At 42.9% G+C, this 14,427-nt stretch overlaps 1 protein-coding gene across 1 annotated transcript; it reads left to right on the forward strand.

Moving 5' to 3' along the window:
* The first annotated feature begins 10,638 nt into the window (after positions 1–10,638).
* Positions 10,639–14,360, forward strand: LOC120651230. The gene is made up of 5 exons (XM_039928656.1): positions 10,639–10,980; positions 11,835–11,935; positions 12,015–13,782; positions 13,858–13,944; positions 14,024–14,360. The coding sequence occupies exons 1-3, from the start codon at positions 10,953–10,955 to the stop codon at positions 12,864–12,866; spliced, it is 981 nt and encodes a 326-aa protein (XP_039784590.1). The 5' UTR covers positions 10,639–10,952; the 3' UTR covers positions 12,867–13,782; positions 13,858–13,944; positions 14,024–14,360.
* Positions 14,361–14,427: the final 67 nt, after the last annotated feature.

Here is a 14,427-nt window from a genome sequence, read left to right on the forward strand (position 1 = left end):
CTTCCTTGGGTCTATAAAAGGAGGGAGAAGCACACGTACCAGGGACAAGCCGAAACAAGCAGTCACACACTCGCACACTCACCTCCCGATATTGGCACTCGCCTCAATCAACCCCAGCACTCCCAGGGACTTGGGACCCTCTCTCCTTCTCCTGCACAGGCTTGTACTCTATACTACAAGCACCTCGGTGTAAGATAATACAATACCCCTTTCCCTGCTGGACGTACGGCCTCATCGGCCGGAACCAGGATAACCCCAGAGTCACTGTATTTTCCCTTACATCAACCATCTAGAGACTAGGGCACACAATATTATTACTAGTTGGTGCTAGACGTCGAGGTCCGGACACCGACAAGGCGACAAGTACATTCAGGTACTTTTGACTTCAAATTTTTCTGTCTATTGATCTATGGAAGATATTTATTAAAAAATGAAATAAAATTTTTCAAGTACATTTTTGGTACTTGATCCCATATTTTGTATCACCAGGTATTTTAGTCTAGGTATTTTCTATCTTGATCACCATATTTTTAGTTCTTTCAACTTTTATAGTACAGAAAGAGAGAATATTTGGTTCCCATGGACTGTATGTAAGATCTTTATTATTTTAATGACAAAGAGGATCAAAAAGGTATAATTTCAGAATGAGGATTTCTGCAAAGTCACTGCTCCTTCTAAGGTCACATGCTTGGATATAAGGTCCTATCGTATATCATGTTATATCTTTGTGGTTTTTGGCAGAAACCAATAGAAAAGGGAAGTCTGGCAAGCATGCTTTTTGCACCAGAGCCGCACATTGGAGGAAAGGTCCGAATTCGAAGATGCCTTTTAATAGTAAAGGTAACCTTTCAACTCTACATTTATTTTGTCAACATCATCAAAGCATGCTCAACTCTCCGATGGATGTGCCATCCATATTCTATTCCTCATAATATCTTAATTTTATACGTAGTGCTGTTTTATCATGTCCAAAATGATTGATGTTAACCTTATTCTTACAAAAACATAGTGAAGTAGTGGGGCTTGAACTTCTCTGATGGTGATGGGTAAGTCGCCTCTAGCAGTAGAAGAAGTATTTTTCTTTAGGATGTGTTTGGTTGAATAGCGAAATAGAATGGAACGGTTCCATTCTAGATTAAACGAATGGAATGGCTCTATCTTCATATTTTTTTAGATTCCAAATATAGAGAGAGAATATTCGTTTGGAGGAATCGCTCTGCTCCTACACTCGTGAAGCAAACACGGAATGGGATCCCATGCCGCTCCTGAACCAAACACATCCTTAATTTTGGAGCACCGGTCATAGGAACATGATTCATGGCATTTTGCTGGCCCTCGGATGATAGTAGATCCATGATCTGAGATCCAATGCAACACCTTTATCGACTTTCCAAGCCAGATGAGAACTTCCTTCACTCCTCCATAGCTAATAAAAAGCGCATCCGGCTCAAATGCATACTCTCTCCTCTTAAAGCGAGGCTAATAATTTAGCCAGTTATAGGCTATATGTTATTGTTATGTCATCTTGAGCCAATATAATATCCAGCTTATAAGGCGGCGCCAGGGAACGAATGAAACCGAGTTTACAGTCTTAAGGATTCATTCCTCCGCTGAAACATCGTAAGGAAAAGAATGGCGAGGGTATGCATGTTGGTTGGGCGCGCAGATGGATGGAAGTGGATTGGGTACCCTCAAATCTATAGGTGGCCAACTGGGCCGAGCCCGCTGGGCCAGCACGGGCACGGCCCGAGAAAGCACGGCCCGAGAACGACCCGGCCTATGGCCGTTCGGCCCGTGCCGTGCCCGTGCCAAGCACCGGGCCGTGCCTGGGCCAGCGAAGCGGCCCGCGGCACTAGCACGGGCCCGGCCCGGTTAGTGGGCCGGCACGTTTGCGGCCCGTTTAAGCGCACAGCCTCCGCGCGCGCGCTCTCTCTCTCTCGCTCCGCCCCCTCTTCTCCCTCGCGCCGCCGCTCTCTCTCCCGCGCGCCGCTCCTCTCCCATGCCGCCGCCGCAACGCTGCTCCATCCCTCCCGGCCGCCGCCACAGTGCTGCTCCCCCGGCCGCCGCCGATAGAGCCTCCTCTCTCCTCCAGTCCTCCCTCCATCCCTTCCTCAGCGACATCGATGGCCGGAGCCGAGACGGCGCGGCACGCGGGTCTGCATCCCCTCGACGGCTCGACCTCAGCTCGCTCGCCTCCGTCCGCGCCTTCGCCGACCACTTTCGCCGTCACCCCGGCCGCCACCGTCATCGGTCGTCCGCCGCCGCCCCGCGCAGACCGCCGCGCCGCTCGGGCCCGGCGTGCCCAACGGCACGGCACGGCACGCCGGCGCCCTCGCCGGGCTGTGCCCGGGCCGGGATGTCGGCACGGCGGCACTACGCGGCACGGCACGGCGGCGCCGCCGTACCTCGGCGTGGCCGTGCTCGGGCCGTGCGGCCCGGCTGGCCACCTATACTCAAATCTCCAAACAAATGATCTACTATAAGGCGATACACTGCATGTATTCCCTCCAGAGCCCAGGCCTGCATGCATAGTTTATTCGATTCACAGTGCACTCAGCCACTCTGCATGTCTTGAACCAATGCCGACGCTGGTGATGACACTTCTAAATTGGAGTCCGCTGTTTTTGTCTCGTACTCCCTCCATTCACTATAGCTATATTTTAAAAATTTAAATTTTCAAAAATGATAGCTATATTTGCTATTGGCATAGACCGTGGCAATAAATAGCACTTGCAACGAGGAGTTCTCAGTTAAAACATTGGAGGGCCAAAAAAAAGTCTATGTTACATTTATTAGATTGATAAGCACACTTGGTGTCCTTGGTCATTGTGACATATGGAAATATATCAGGCCCTGTTTAGTTCTCAAAAAATTTTCTACTGTACCCGTCACATCGAATGTTTGGACACATGCATGGAGCATTAAATGCAGTTAAAAAATAACTAATTACACAGTCTAACTGATTAGCATGAGATGAATCTTTTAAACCTAATTAGTCCATGATTGGACATTATTTGTCAAGTAACAATGAAATGTGCTACAGTACCAAAACCAACAACTTTTCGCCAACTAAACAGGGCCAACCAAAACTGAATGGAGGGAGTAAACCATTGCCATTACTAGCTATTGACTATGGTTATGGAGAATGATTGGGGGCGCACCACTTCTTTGTTGTGTTTGTCCCATTGGATGTCCTAATAGAGCAAATATTTTCTTAATCCATGGCGATTACCACATGGGTACTAACCTGTTAGCTCACAAAGGTTAACCTCTCTTAAAAATAAGCTCAGATATAATGGCATGCTGGAAATGAGCCTTGACGACACATGATACTGGTATGCGGAAGTAGACTCCAATACAAGAAAATTGTTATGTACTCCACTCGAAAACTGTAGTAGTGTGATACTTTTTATGGAAAATACGCTTGAGATAAACTTGCATCGAAGCATTTAAATGTTGACGACACATCTCATGAGCATAACACGTCAAGTAAGAAAAACTATAGAGGTAGAGTTACTCACTACTGCTTGACAAAGTAGATCCAGAGATTAGCCTATACTGCCACATTAACTTTCAGGAATTTATGGATATGTAATTATTGCACATGCACGGGGCACATGTAATGGCAATAAAAATCTTCCTCCGGGAGTCTTGTGAAGGTGCTGTAACTTCACTAAGGCCAGTTATAGCTTTCTAACAACTTGTGTACACTAATGGTACAATTCACATGGATAAGAATAAAAGCTTGCTCGTGAAGTAGGTAAGTCCATTTGTAACATTCACTTGTTGTTAGGGAAAAAAATCTTAGCTCCGGTAGTGTATTCTTGACATTGACAATTAAGGAAAGGGTCAAGCACTACTACACTAATTGTTTTTTTTATCTTTGGCATTTGTCCCGGACGTAGGGGTGGTAATGGGCCAGGGCCCTAATGGCCTCTTTACAGCCCAATAAAGCCCTTAAAATTTTTAGTTCAAAAATACATATGTTTAGAGCCCGACCCTTTTAGGGCCCGATCCTTAGATTTTCTAGTTCAAAATGTTGGGCCCTTTACCACCCCTACCCGGACGCCGTCGGGATTGGAACCAATGAAAGATTTAGTTCCAAATCCAACAGTTAGCTAGGTAGCGGGGAGGGGGGGGGACCCAGTTGAAGCTACCAACCTTGGTCCCGGTTGGATCCAATAACTAGGACAAATTACGACCCTTTAGTTCCGATTGGTGGCTCCAACTGGGAGCAAATTCCCTAGCCCTTTATCCCCTTCTTCATTCCCCTCCATGAGCCATTCCTCCATTCATGTTCTTGTTGTTCTTAGCTTAGGTGGGGGAGTTCGTGTCAAATTTCTCCATGATTTGTGAAGGCTTTTGATTCTCCCATCCATCCAATGGTTCTAAGGTTAGAAACTTCATTCTCTCATCTTCCATTGCTGGTGTAGATCATTTTATGGTTTAGAAATAGAGAAATTTGAGGATTTTTAGACTGGGAAAATGTTGGAGTTTGCATATGTTGATGTGATTTACTTGTATTAGTTGATCAAAATGAGTAAATAGAGAAGAATGATATTTTTTATAATGGGAGTATATATATAGAGAGAGGAATACTATTTAGAAAAAAATATAGATATTAAAATGAGAATATACATTGGGAGTATGAAAAAAATATAGATATGAAAATCAGTATATAAAAAATAGATATTAGTTGATGAAATTTTTATATTTAGAATGGGAGTATGTATATATGACTATATGTATATTTGAATATGTTTGAATTTTGTATGTGTTAGTGAATGTGAATTCATTTGAATATGTTTGAAATTATTTAAATAGTTAGTGACTTAGTGAATAGTTAGTGAAAAATAGTGAAAAGTTAGTGAATTAGTGAAATTTCATGTACATGTACTCTCAATTTTAATGTTATTGTACTATCAATGTGAATGTTATAATTTGAATGTGGAATTTGGTTATGGTTAGTTTATTATTGTAGTTATACCCATTTTCAGTTTATTTGATAAGTTTTTAGTATATTTCATTCACATTATAAGAATTATTTAATTTTTTACATTTATTTGATAAGTGTAGTGAAATAACTATGAATTTATAAATTTTATTAGCGCAATTAGTTTTACTTTTTGAAAATACCATAGTTTTAATTTTGAAAATTTTGGATGAATTATTTTGACACTCTAATGATGTATATTAGAGCAGTTTCTAAAAAAAATTCTACGCTTCTTCCAATAGAGCCCTGGCAATGTTAAAATCTTGTAGGCTAACACTAAAACCATCTACATGTAATAATAAATTTCAACAAGATGATTGTAGCATATTCAGAAAATGCACTCCGCTGCATCCTCCTCGGTTCTTTATGAGAAAGGGTGGCACAAATGACATGCAATTTCTGGATGTGTTGCAACCATCTTGATGTAATTTTTTTTTTACTTCTAGATGATTTTAGTGTTAGCCATACAGATTTTAATATACCCAAGGCTGTGTAGGATAAGCATAGAAATAAGTCATTCACAAAAAACAGTCCCTTACACTTGAACTGTTAAGCATCTCTGAATGACAACTTGTGGAGATGCAGGTTTTAAACAAACTGAAAGAGTGTCAAAATAATTCTATAGACTTTTGTATTCAATTATTGATTAATGAGTAACTAATGTTTAATACGTAGAAATAGCTTTGCAACATGATGCATTGGAGCACCATGTGTCAGGCGTAGAGATGGCAACGGGTACCCGAAACCTGAAACCCGATGGGGTTTTGCTCCATTAGGGTGCGGGCATAGACTAAATTTTATACCCGCGGGTTTTTTAATGAGATAAACTTCGTACCCGTCGGGTTTGCGGGTGCGGGTTTGTTCTTCAAGTACCCAAACCCGCAAACCCGTGGGTACAATAAACCCGACAACATAGAACCTAAAATACTAATGTCACAAGGTCTTGTATCAAAATAAGGTCCAATCGCATGCTAAGAGAGACTTAGGCTCATGTACTTCCATTCCCATCGATGATTATCTATTCATAGACTCATTTGGTTATAATACATTGTGTATTTGTTTATGTTTTCTATTAAATTTTGTTGATTCTTCTATCGGGTACGGGAAACCCGTGGGTACAAAAAACCCGCACGGGTACGGGTACGGGCATGAAATCATACCCGCGACGGGTATGGGTTTTTTAACGGGTACGATTTTATCCTGGCGGGTGCGGGTTTGGGTTAGTGATACCCGACGGGTTTGTACCCGTTGCCATCCCTAGTCAGGCGTCAGTATGCAATCATTTAGCACACTGGACATTCCCTTGAGTTCCGCTCTGAAGAGCGTCTTTGGACTTGTTAACGGTCGTATTAATCATTGGATTAAGAAAGCATATGATTGTCTCGCGCTATGTAATGCAAGGTGCAAAGTTGAGTGTGAATTAGATGTCGAGTTACATGGTATGGATAGTGATTGTGAGTTGATGGCTCGACAGAATGCAAGACGCGAAACATGGGGGATGGCAAAAATTAGAGTTCGTGAGGCAGTTCACGAGGTCTCAGTCAACATTAACTATTTGGTATTTTACACCTTTTAATTAATCATGTTGTGTAATGGATAATTTAAACATTTAGTTAATCATGGTGTGTGATGGACATTTGGACATTTTAATTCTAGACCCCTTAATTTATTATTCATGTTGTGTGATGGATAGTTTGGATCTTTTAATTATTCATGCTAGCGTAATTATGAGAATTTCAATTTTTACATTTATTTAATAAGTGTAGTGCAATCTCTCTATTTGAACTCCGAATATGAGAATTTAGTAGTGAAATTAGTTTTATTTTTTGAAAATGCTGTAGGCTACATGAACAAAAAGATAATTTTTTAAAGTGTCAAAATAATTCAATTGAAAAGAGTATTTAAATATTTTAGAGTAATATTTCAGGCAAAGAGAGATAATGCATAAGTGAAATTTTAAAATAATTGTTAATGATAATTTACATAATACAATGCAGACGGCCTGGCAATGGATGTACAATGCTAACCAACGTTCCAAGTTGTTGTACTCAGGCTACGAGGATGGATTGAAGAAGCTTGGCAGCACCACCTTGGAGTTGCTGCTACAATGGAAGGAAACGCATGGTGTATCCGACAAGGGATATGGTGAATTACTGAAAAATTAAAAAATAAATGCTTCCTAAGGACAAAGAATTGCCTTCCACAACATACGAAGCCAAACAACTTGTTTACCCTCTAGGATTGGAGATACCGAAGATATATGCATGTCCCAATAACTGCATTCTCTACCAAGGTGATGAGTACGAGAATTTGGATACATGCTGTGTATGCAGTGCATTGTGTTACAATCTCTTGGGATGTTGAGAGGGAGCATCCCAGAAAGAGAGTTCTTGCTAAAGTCATGTGGTACTCGACCATATCTAAATCGTCTATTTAGAAAGAAAGAACACGCTAAATTGATTCGATGGCACAAAGAAGAACACAAGGAAGACATCATCAGGACCAAATGCGTGCCTACGACGCGGAGGGTGGCAGGCCCTTTAGTCTCGATTGGTGATACAATATTACTAACCGGGACTGAAGGTTGGCACTCGTCTTGATTGCCTGACCTGAGACTAACAAGAGTTTTCCAACTGAGACAAATCAATGATTATGTACTAGTGAAACCTCGTCACCTTGAGATAGAATAAATAAATATCTAATTCAAATTATTATTTTACTAGCATATGATTTGCCTAATGTATCAAAGAGAGGTACTTTATTTTTGGTGCAGTGGCAACGTTTCAGTATTACACACCTAGTTTCTTTTTGAGTTGTAGCACAGCCACGGAATGGTAGGCTTAATATATCAGTGTAGCTTTTTCTTTGGAGCATGGTGAAACTGAACCGGGTGCGGCCGGTTGGACTGTGCAGATATTCCTTCCAAAATACATGATTTAAATTTTTGTTAGTATCGACTCTAGAGCGGTTAGCGCTAGCACAACTACTCTATATCTTTCCTATTTTACTGAAATAAAAATTTTGGTGAAAAAAAATCATCCAACAGCCTCTTCAATTGGATATCTAAATATAGACATCCTCTATTCCAAATTTCTCACTAGCTAAAGACGAAGAGCGAGAATGACTCTCTAGATTATGCATAAGATATAGAAAAACAGTTGAAAAAATAGAGATATAGAAAATAATTTTTACTCAAATGACTCTCTAAATGATAATTTAGAGATTAGATTTTAGAAAGACTCTTCTATATAGTAAAACAACTTTTCTATATCTTGTATGTAGTCTAGAGAGCCATTCTCGCCTTCATCTTTGGCTAGCGAGAAATTCGAAATAGAGAATGTTCATATTTAGATATCCAACTGAAGAAGTTGTTGGAGGGTATTTTTTTCACCAAAATCTCTATTCCGGTAAACTAGAAAAAGATATGAAGAGTGTCTTGAAGATGCTTAGATGAATTATTAGCGAGATGGATCCAAACAGATTCTAAGCCCTAGATATGGGTTCAATCTCCTGCAACAAACTGATTAACCAAATTAAATGAGCAATAAGATCGATAGACTTTTCTTAGGAATATCTCTAGATGTGCGTGTCTTAGAGGAATTGTCTCTCGAAGGTTTCATAGGGTAAGGTTATGTACATGTATTTTAAAGGTGGCGAGTGTCGGTGAAACGCGATGGACCCTTGGTTATACCGTTAACTACTCCCATCTAAACTGTGGTGCCCGCCTTTAAGTCCGAATGGCCGAACGGGGCGTCGCGCCCACCCACCAGCGACCCTCGCCGTCCAGGCAAAAACTGCTGGGCTCTAGGGTACCGGAGCCCTTGTTAAGCAACTTCAACAAGTCAGTTAAATCTCACTCCCTATATTTCTATTTATCTAGTCAAATAGCTAAGATTGCCTATCTATTTCTCTTCTTCTTCCACCAGACTAGCTATCTGAGTTTGAGTCAAAGTTATTATTTACAATTGAGTCCCTGAATTCTTGCACTGATAACCCTAGAAAAAATTGGAAACTCGCAATTAAGTCCTTGGCCAGAGCTACCGTGGTTGGAGGCGAAATCCGGCAAGGGGGCTCACCGGCGATGTGGGAGAAAAGGGCGAGGAGCACCAAGAAGACGAGGGCAACCGGTTTTTGCGGTCAGCTAGGGCAGATCCAGGCCGGGGTGGTGGCTCGGCATAGAGCTCTTGGCGGCAGCAACCATGGAGGGTCGCGAGGTAGGTGTCGGGAAGACGCCCATCGCAGTGCTGCTCCTCCGCGCCTTCGCGCGCCTCCTCTGCTCCGCCTGCCGCCCTACTTCGCCTTCTTCCTTGTCCCTGCGGAGACGGGGGACCTCGTGTCCTCGTCGACGTTCTCACGGCGGAGCGCCGCGGCGGCCTCAGCAAGGCAGGTGAGGCAGAGCTCGTAGCGGTCGGCCACGGTGGGCAGCGTTTGCGCCGGCGGAAAAGGCGCCGACAGGGAGGCTCAGCGGAGGAGGACGTGGCAACATGAGTCCTGGGAGTGCAGGAGGGTGGGGCCGGGAGCGGGATGGCAAGCGGGAGGGCTCGACTTCTTCGCCAAGTGGGAGGGAGGGAATAGCGAGGAAGATACCAACCAGAGGAAGTTAAAGACTGTTGGATTCAGTTTTTAGTGGAGATTTTTCTTCTTTAGCTAACTCATTAAGCTAGTTATTTGGCTAAAATTCTCTCTCTATTTTGTTGTACCCTCCAACAATCTAGATATCCATTTATTCAACTCTCTCCACACATAGGCACTGGCACGTGGTCCCACGCGTCATCTCTCTCCCTCTCATCTCTGCCCACCGTCTCCATGACCGGCCCCTCCCTCCTTTCCTCTTGGCGGCTGTGGTGGCACTCGAAACGTGCGCGAAAAATTGCGGAACACACAAGAACGAGGAGAGCACGGGCATCAACGCCTCACCTAGGTTTAATTTGAGCCGCTGGATGAAGAAAACAATGGTGGGAGGGGTGAAATCGACGACGGGCGGATCTCGAGGGCCATGGATGGCCAGTGATAGGGGAATCCTCGATTCCTGGACGTGCGGCGGCCGGAGCTTAAGTTTGAAGGGCTGGAAAGGGAGCTAGGGAGGTGAGAGAGCTTCAGGTGAGAGGAACTTGGAGATGGTGGAGTGGAGGCCGGAAATTTTTTCGTCGGAGCTTGTGGCCAGTGAAGCTCGGAACTGTCGAGCAGGGAGATACGGTGGCCGGTGGAGCTCGGGGCCCGCGAGTAGGGGGAGCGTGGCGGTGGTGGCGCGGTCACCTGCAGGTAGGCGGGCGGCGTGAGAGAGGGCACGGGAGAGAGGACAGGACCACGCGAAAGAAGGGATGGCGAGTGGCGGGGCATCGTTAAAGATGCCTACCGACTTTTCCGAGATGCAGAAGGAGAAGCAAGTCCACGACTTTACATGCTCTGTTGAAAATGAGTTTTAGCACTCTTTTCCCTTTTATATCTATCCATGGTGATTTATATAAGGGAAAATTAGGTGCTGGACACTCAAAAAATGTGGCATTTGCTACAACACATTAAAAAAATGTGTCTTTGTCCAAACACATTAAAATTTTGTGGTAATTAGATCCTGGACACTATCCCCCTTATTGTAATCATTTTTAGTAAAAGGACACGTAAAAAGACATCACTACCCCTGCCTATTCCTCTCCTCTTTCCTCTTGCTGGAACATATCGGGACTCAAGTCCTTGCTGCCGAACGGAGGGGCTACTCCTACGCTGCTCCTCCTGCTGGCTCGCATGCTCCCTAGGAGGTTAGGAGCCCTCCGTCCGGCCATCCCCTGGTGCTGTCCGGGCTACAGGTCTGCGCCAGCGCCTTGAGGTCCGCCTGCTGCATTCTGGGCGGCAGCCTGTCACGGAGACGACGCCCGCTCGTGGCTGGGCGGGGGCGGCTGCTCGTGGCAAGATATGGAGGAACCTCCTCGACGATTCTTCAGCGACATTTTCCCAAAGAATCATGCCGATCTGTCATGGGTTCCCGACGGGTAAGTTTCTTGCTATTTTTTCTAGGGTTAGGGTAACTGTAGGCTTGATTTTGGTAACTAAATCGATTTCTTGTTCATCCTATTCATCTTTGTGCCCTGTATGTCTAGGATGGATCCTAATTCGTCCTACATGCTTGCTGTTCGAGTAGGCGCTTATGTCAAATTAACTGATGATGATGGTCGCGAATATTGCAAGGCATGTAACATTCCAAAGATTTTAGATAGGGATAGCACAAACTGGAATGATTTGCTTCTTGAAATTACTACAGAAATTAAGCTAGGCTCGAAACAAAAATTGCGTGTCACCTATTGGGATAATATGAGTCATAGCTATGAAGAGATTGATTCTGACCAGAAATTGCTTCATGCAATTGACATGTATTGGGATATAAGGAGGTTGTTAGTGCAAGTGCGTGTTATAAGAAAAGATGATGAGGATCACATACATGATATTGGCCGGCTGGAGAACATGCCTAGTGTTTTGCAGGGAAGCATTGATACCCCAGCCAACCAAACTAGTGCATAACCTTCACTTGAAACTGACTCATCCCTTGTAGAGCCACAAATTCAGCAAATTAGTGAAGTGCCTTGGGTGGAGGATGACGTAGAATATGTTGGGTTGAATGATGAGGATCCAATTTCTGATTCATCAGAGTCTGAACCAGATAGTGATGTAGACTATGCTTGTGTGGAGGATGAATTAGTTGTTGAGGATGCATGCGGTAGTGAGACAATTATCCATGCAACTGACTTGGAGAATCCGAAAATAGAAGTTGGTGTAACTTTTGGGGATCGTGATACTTTCATAAAAGCTATTAGACAATATGCAATAAAAGGTGAATATGAAATTTCAGCTCCCTATTCTGAGGCAACAAGGTATAGAGGTTATTGCAAAGCTGAACGGTGCAAGTGGCATATACATGTCTCACAATTGCAGGACGGAAGGACTTGGGAGGTACTTGTTCTTCTTCCAGATTTTGTATACTGATTTTTTACTATATGTTTGTACTGAGTTTGATTCTTGCTTGTTTCAGATAAAGAAGATGCCTTGTGAACACACTTGTCAAAGCACAGGAAAAGTTGAGAAGAACTGTATGGCAACAAATCACTGGGTCAAGGATCGGGTTATGGATTGGCTTGCAAAGGACAATACAATTGGGGCTACAGAATTAAAGAAAAGGCTTGAGGACCAGTATCATCTGAAGTTGTCATATTGGGTAGTTTGGGATGGAAGAAATAAGGCTTTGGAGCAGCTCAAAGGGAAGTGGGATGATAGTTTTGAGTGTATTTTCAGTTTCAAGGCAGAGGTGGAGAAGACCAATCCTGGCAGTTTGGTAGACATTGAATATGAGAAAGTTGGAAAGAAGATGAGGTTCACTAGAATGTTTGTTGCATTGAAGTCTTGTGTGGATGGATTTGTAAATGGCTGCAGGCCTTTCCTTGGTGTGGACTCCACCCATTTGACTGGGAAATGGAAGGGTCAACTTGCATCTGCTACTACTATTGATGGAAATAATTGGATGTTTCCAGTGTGTCATGGTGTGTTTGGATCAGAGACAAGTGACAATTGGGAATGGTTTTTCAGCAGACTTCATCAAGTTATTGGATCACCTCCAGGCCTTGTGATATCAACTAATGCAGGCAAAGGAATTGATTTAGCTGTTACTAAAGTTTTCAAAAATGGGGTTGAGCATAGGGAGTGCATGAGACACTTAGTTGCAAACTTCCATAAGCGATTTCGGGGTGAAGTCTTTGAGAAACATCTGTGGCCAGCATGTAGAGCTTATCAAAGACACAGGTTTGAAGAGCACTATAATCTAATGTATGAAGCATGCCCTGAAGCTATGATATGGATACATAATACTCATAAGCACCTTTGGACATGACACTTGTTCTCTGAAGCTAGCAAGTGTGACTATGTCACAAATAACATTGCTGAAACATTCAACAGTTGGGTTAGAAAAGAGAAATCCCTTCATGTAGTTGATCTTATGGATAGGATACGACAAATGGAAATGGACAAAATGTTCTTGAGAAGAAAACTTTCAAGAAAGCTTGAAGGCAAGATCCTACCTAACGTCATGAAGGAACTCAATAAAAGAAGCAGGGGGCTCAAATATGTGTGGAGGTATTCACACAAAGATGGTGGTACTGAGACTGAAATTTTAGGTGAAGTTGAAGGTGTTACAAAAGATCTAGTTCATTGGAGGCATACTGTTGATCTTAAGGAGAAGACATGCACATGTAGGCGCTGGCAAGTTACTGGTCTGCCATGCACACACGCCCTCTGTATTATCACTTCATTTCGATGTTATAATATAGAAGACTATGTTCATGAGTACTATTCTGTGGCAAAGTTCAAAAAAGCCTATGAAAAATCTGTGAAGCCAATGACAGATAGGAAACAATGGCCTAAGGTTGACCCTGGATTCAAATTGTGGCCTCCAATTCTGAAAAGGGCATCTGGTAGACCAAGGGAAAGAAGGTACAAATCAGTTGCAGAAGGTGGCACTGCAAAGAGATCCACAAGATGCAAAAAGGTGTAAACAGCTTGGGCACATGGGAAAAACTTGCAATGAATATGTTTATGAATCTGATGCACCACCACCTGCCCCTCCAAAACCAAAAAGAAAACGAGCCAAGAAAAGTGTCACAGTAGTGCCTTCTAGTAGTGCCACTAATCCAAGTAGTGCCATCTAGTAGTGCCACTAATCCAATATAGGAGCAACCATCATTTGATCAACCATCTACACCAACAAGAACTATCACATCTGTTTCTACTCCAAGCCCTATGACAAGAAGGTACAAATGCAACTTCCTAAATTTTGCCATGTTGTATTACTTCTTACTGAATTTGGCATATTTTTCTCTATTTAGTATGTCAAGGAGGTTGCTGGAGCAAAATCCATCTACACCAAGTAGAGCTATCACTCATGTGCAAACACCTAGCCCTATGACAAGGAGGTATATGTCATCCATCATATTTTTCTGGTTGTTATCTTTCTTTAAAATAATTATTTACATATCTCTATATTCATTTTAGGCGAAAAAGGCTGCTGGAATTTGAAGGCTCCATAGAGCCTGTTGCATGTGAAGCACTATCTCCAATAGCCTTCATGGAGAAGGGGAAGGCAAAGAAATTGAAGGTTGTCAGGTCTAAGAAAGACTAGAGAGTGCCAGATCAGTAGCGTGTATAGTTTTGGTAGCATCAAGATAGCTAAATGTGGCTCAGAATCTGTGATTTTCTTTTGCCAAACCTGCTGAATCATTCCCTGTTGCGTGCTGAATGGTGAAGAATATGGTGAAGTACATGCTGTTATCATGTCCTTTTGTCTATCTAATATGTTCATTTGAAGGGGTAGGAGTATACTTGTCTTTTATAAATGTTTACATACCTCTTTGATGAAGATATGTTATAATATGTATTATAGTGTCCAGCACCCAATT

This window comes from Panicum virgatum, chromosome 9K (assembly GCF_016808335.1).
Source record: "Panicum virgatum strain AP13 chromosome 9K, P.virgatum_v5, whole genome shotgun sequence".
Classification (NCBI taxonomy): Eukaryota; Viridiplantae; Streptophyta; class Magnoliopsida; order Poales; family Poaceae; genus Panicum; species Panicum virgatum.

Bases quoted from the DNA above. Each gene is read 5' to 3' on its own strand.
- LOC120651230 (XM_039928656.1), top strand. From the start codon at position 10,953: ATGCCGATCTGTCATGGGTTCCCGACGG. The intron at 10,981-11,834 runs GTAAGTTTCTTG...ATGAAATTTCAG, and splicing joins CTGTCATGGGTTCCCGACGG to CTCCCTATTCTGAGGCAACA. The intron at 11,936-12,014 runs GTACTTGTTCTT...TGCTTGTTTCAG, and splicing joins AGGACGGAAGGACTTGGGAG to ATAAAGAAGATGCCTTGTGA.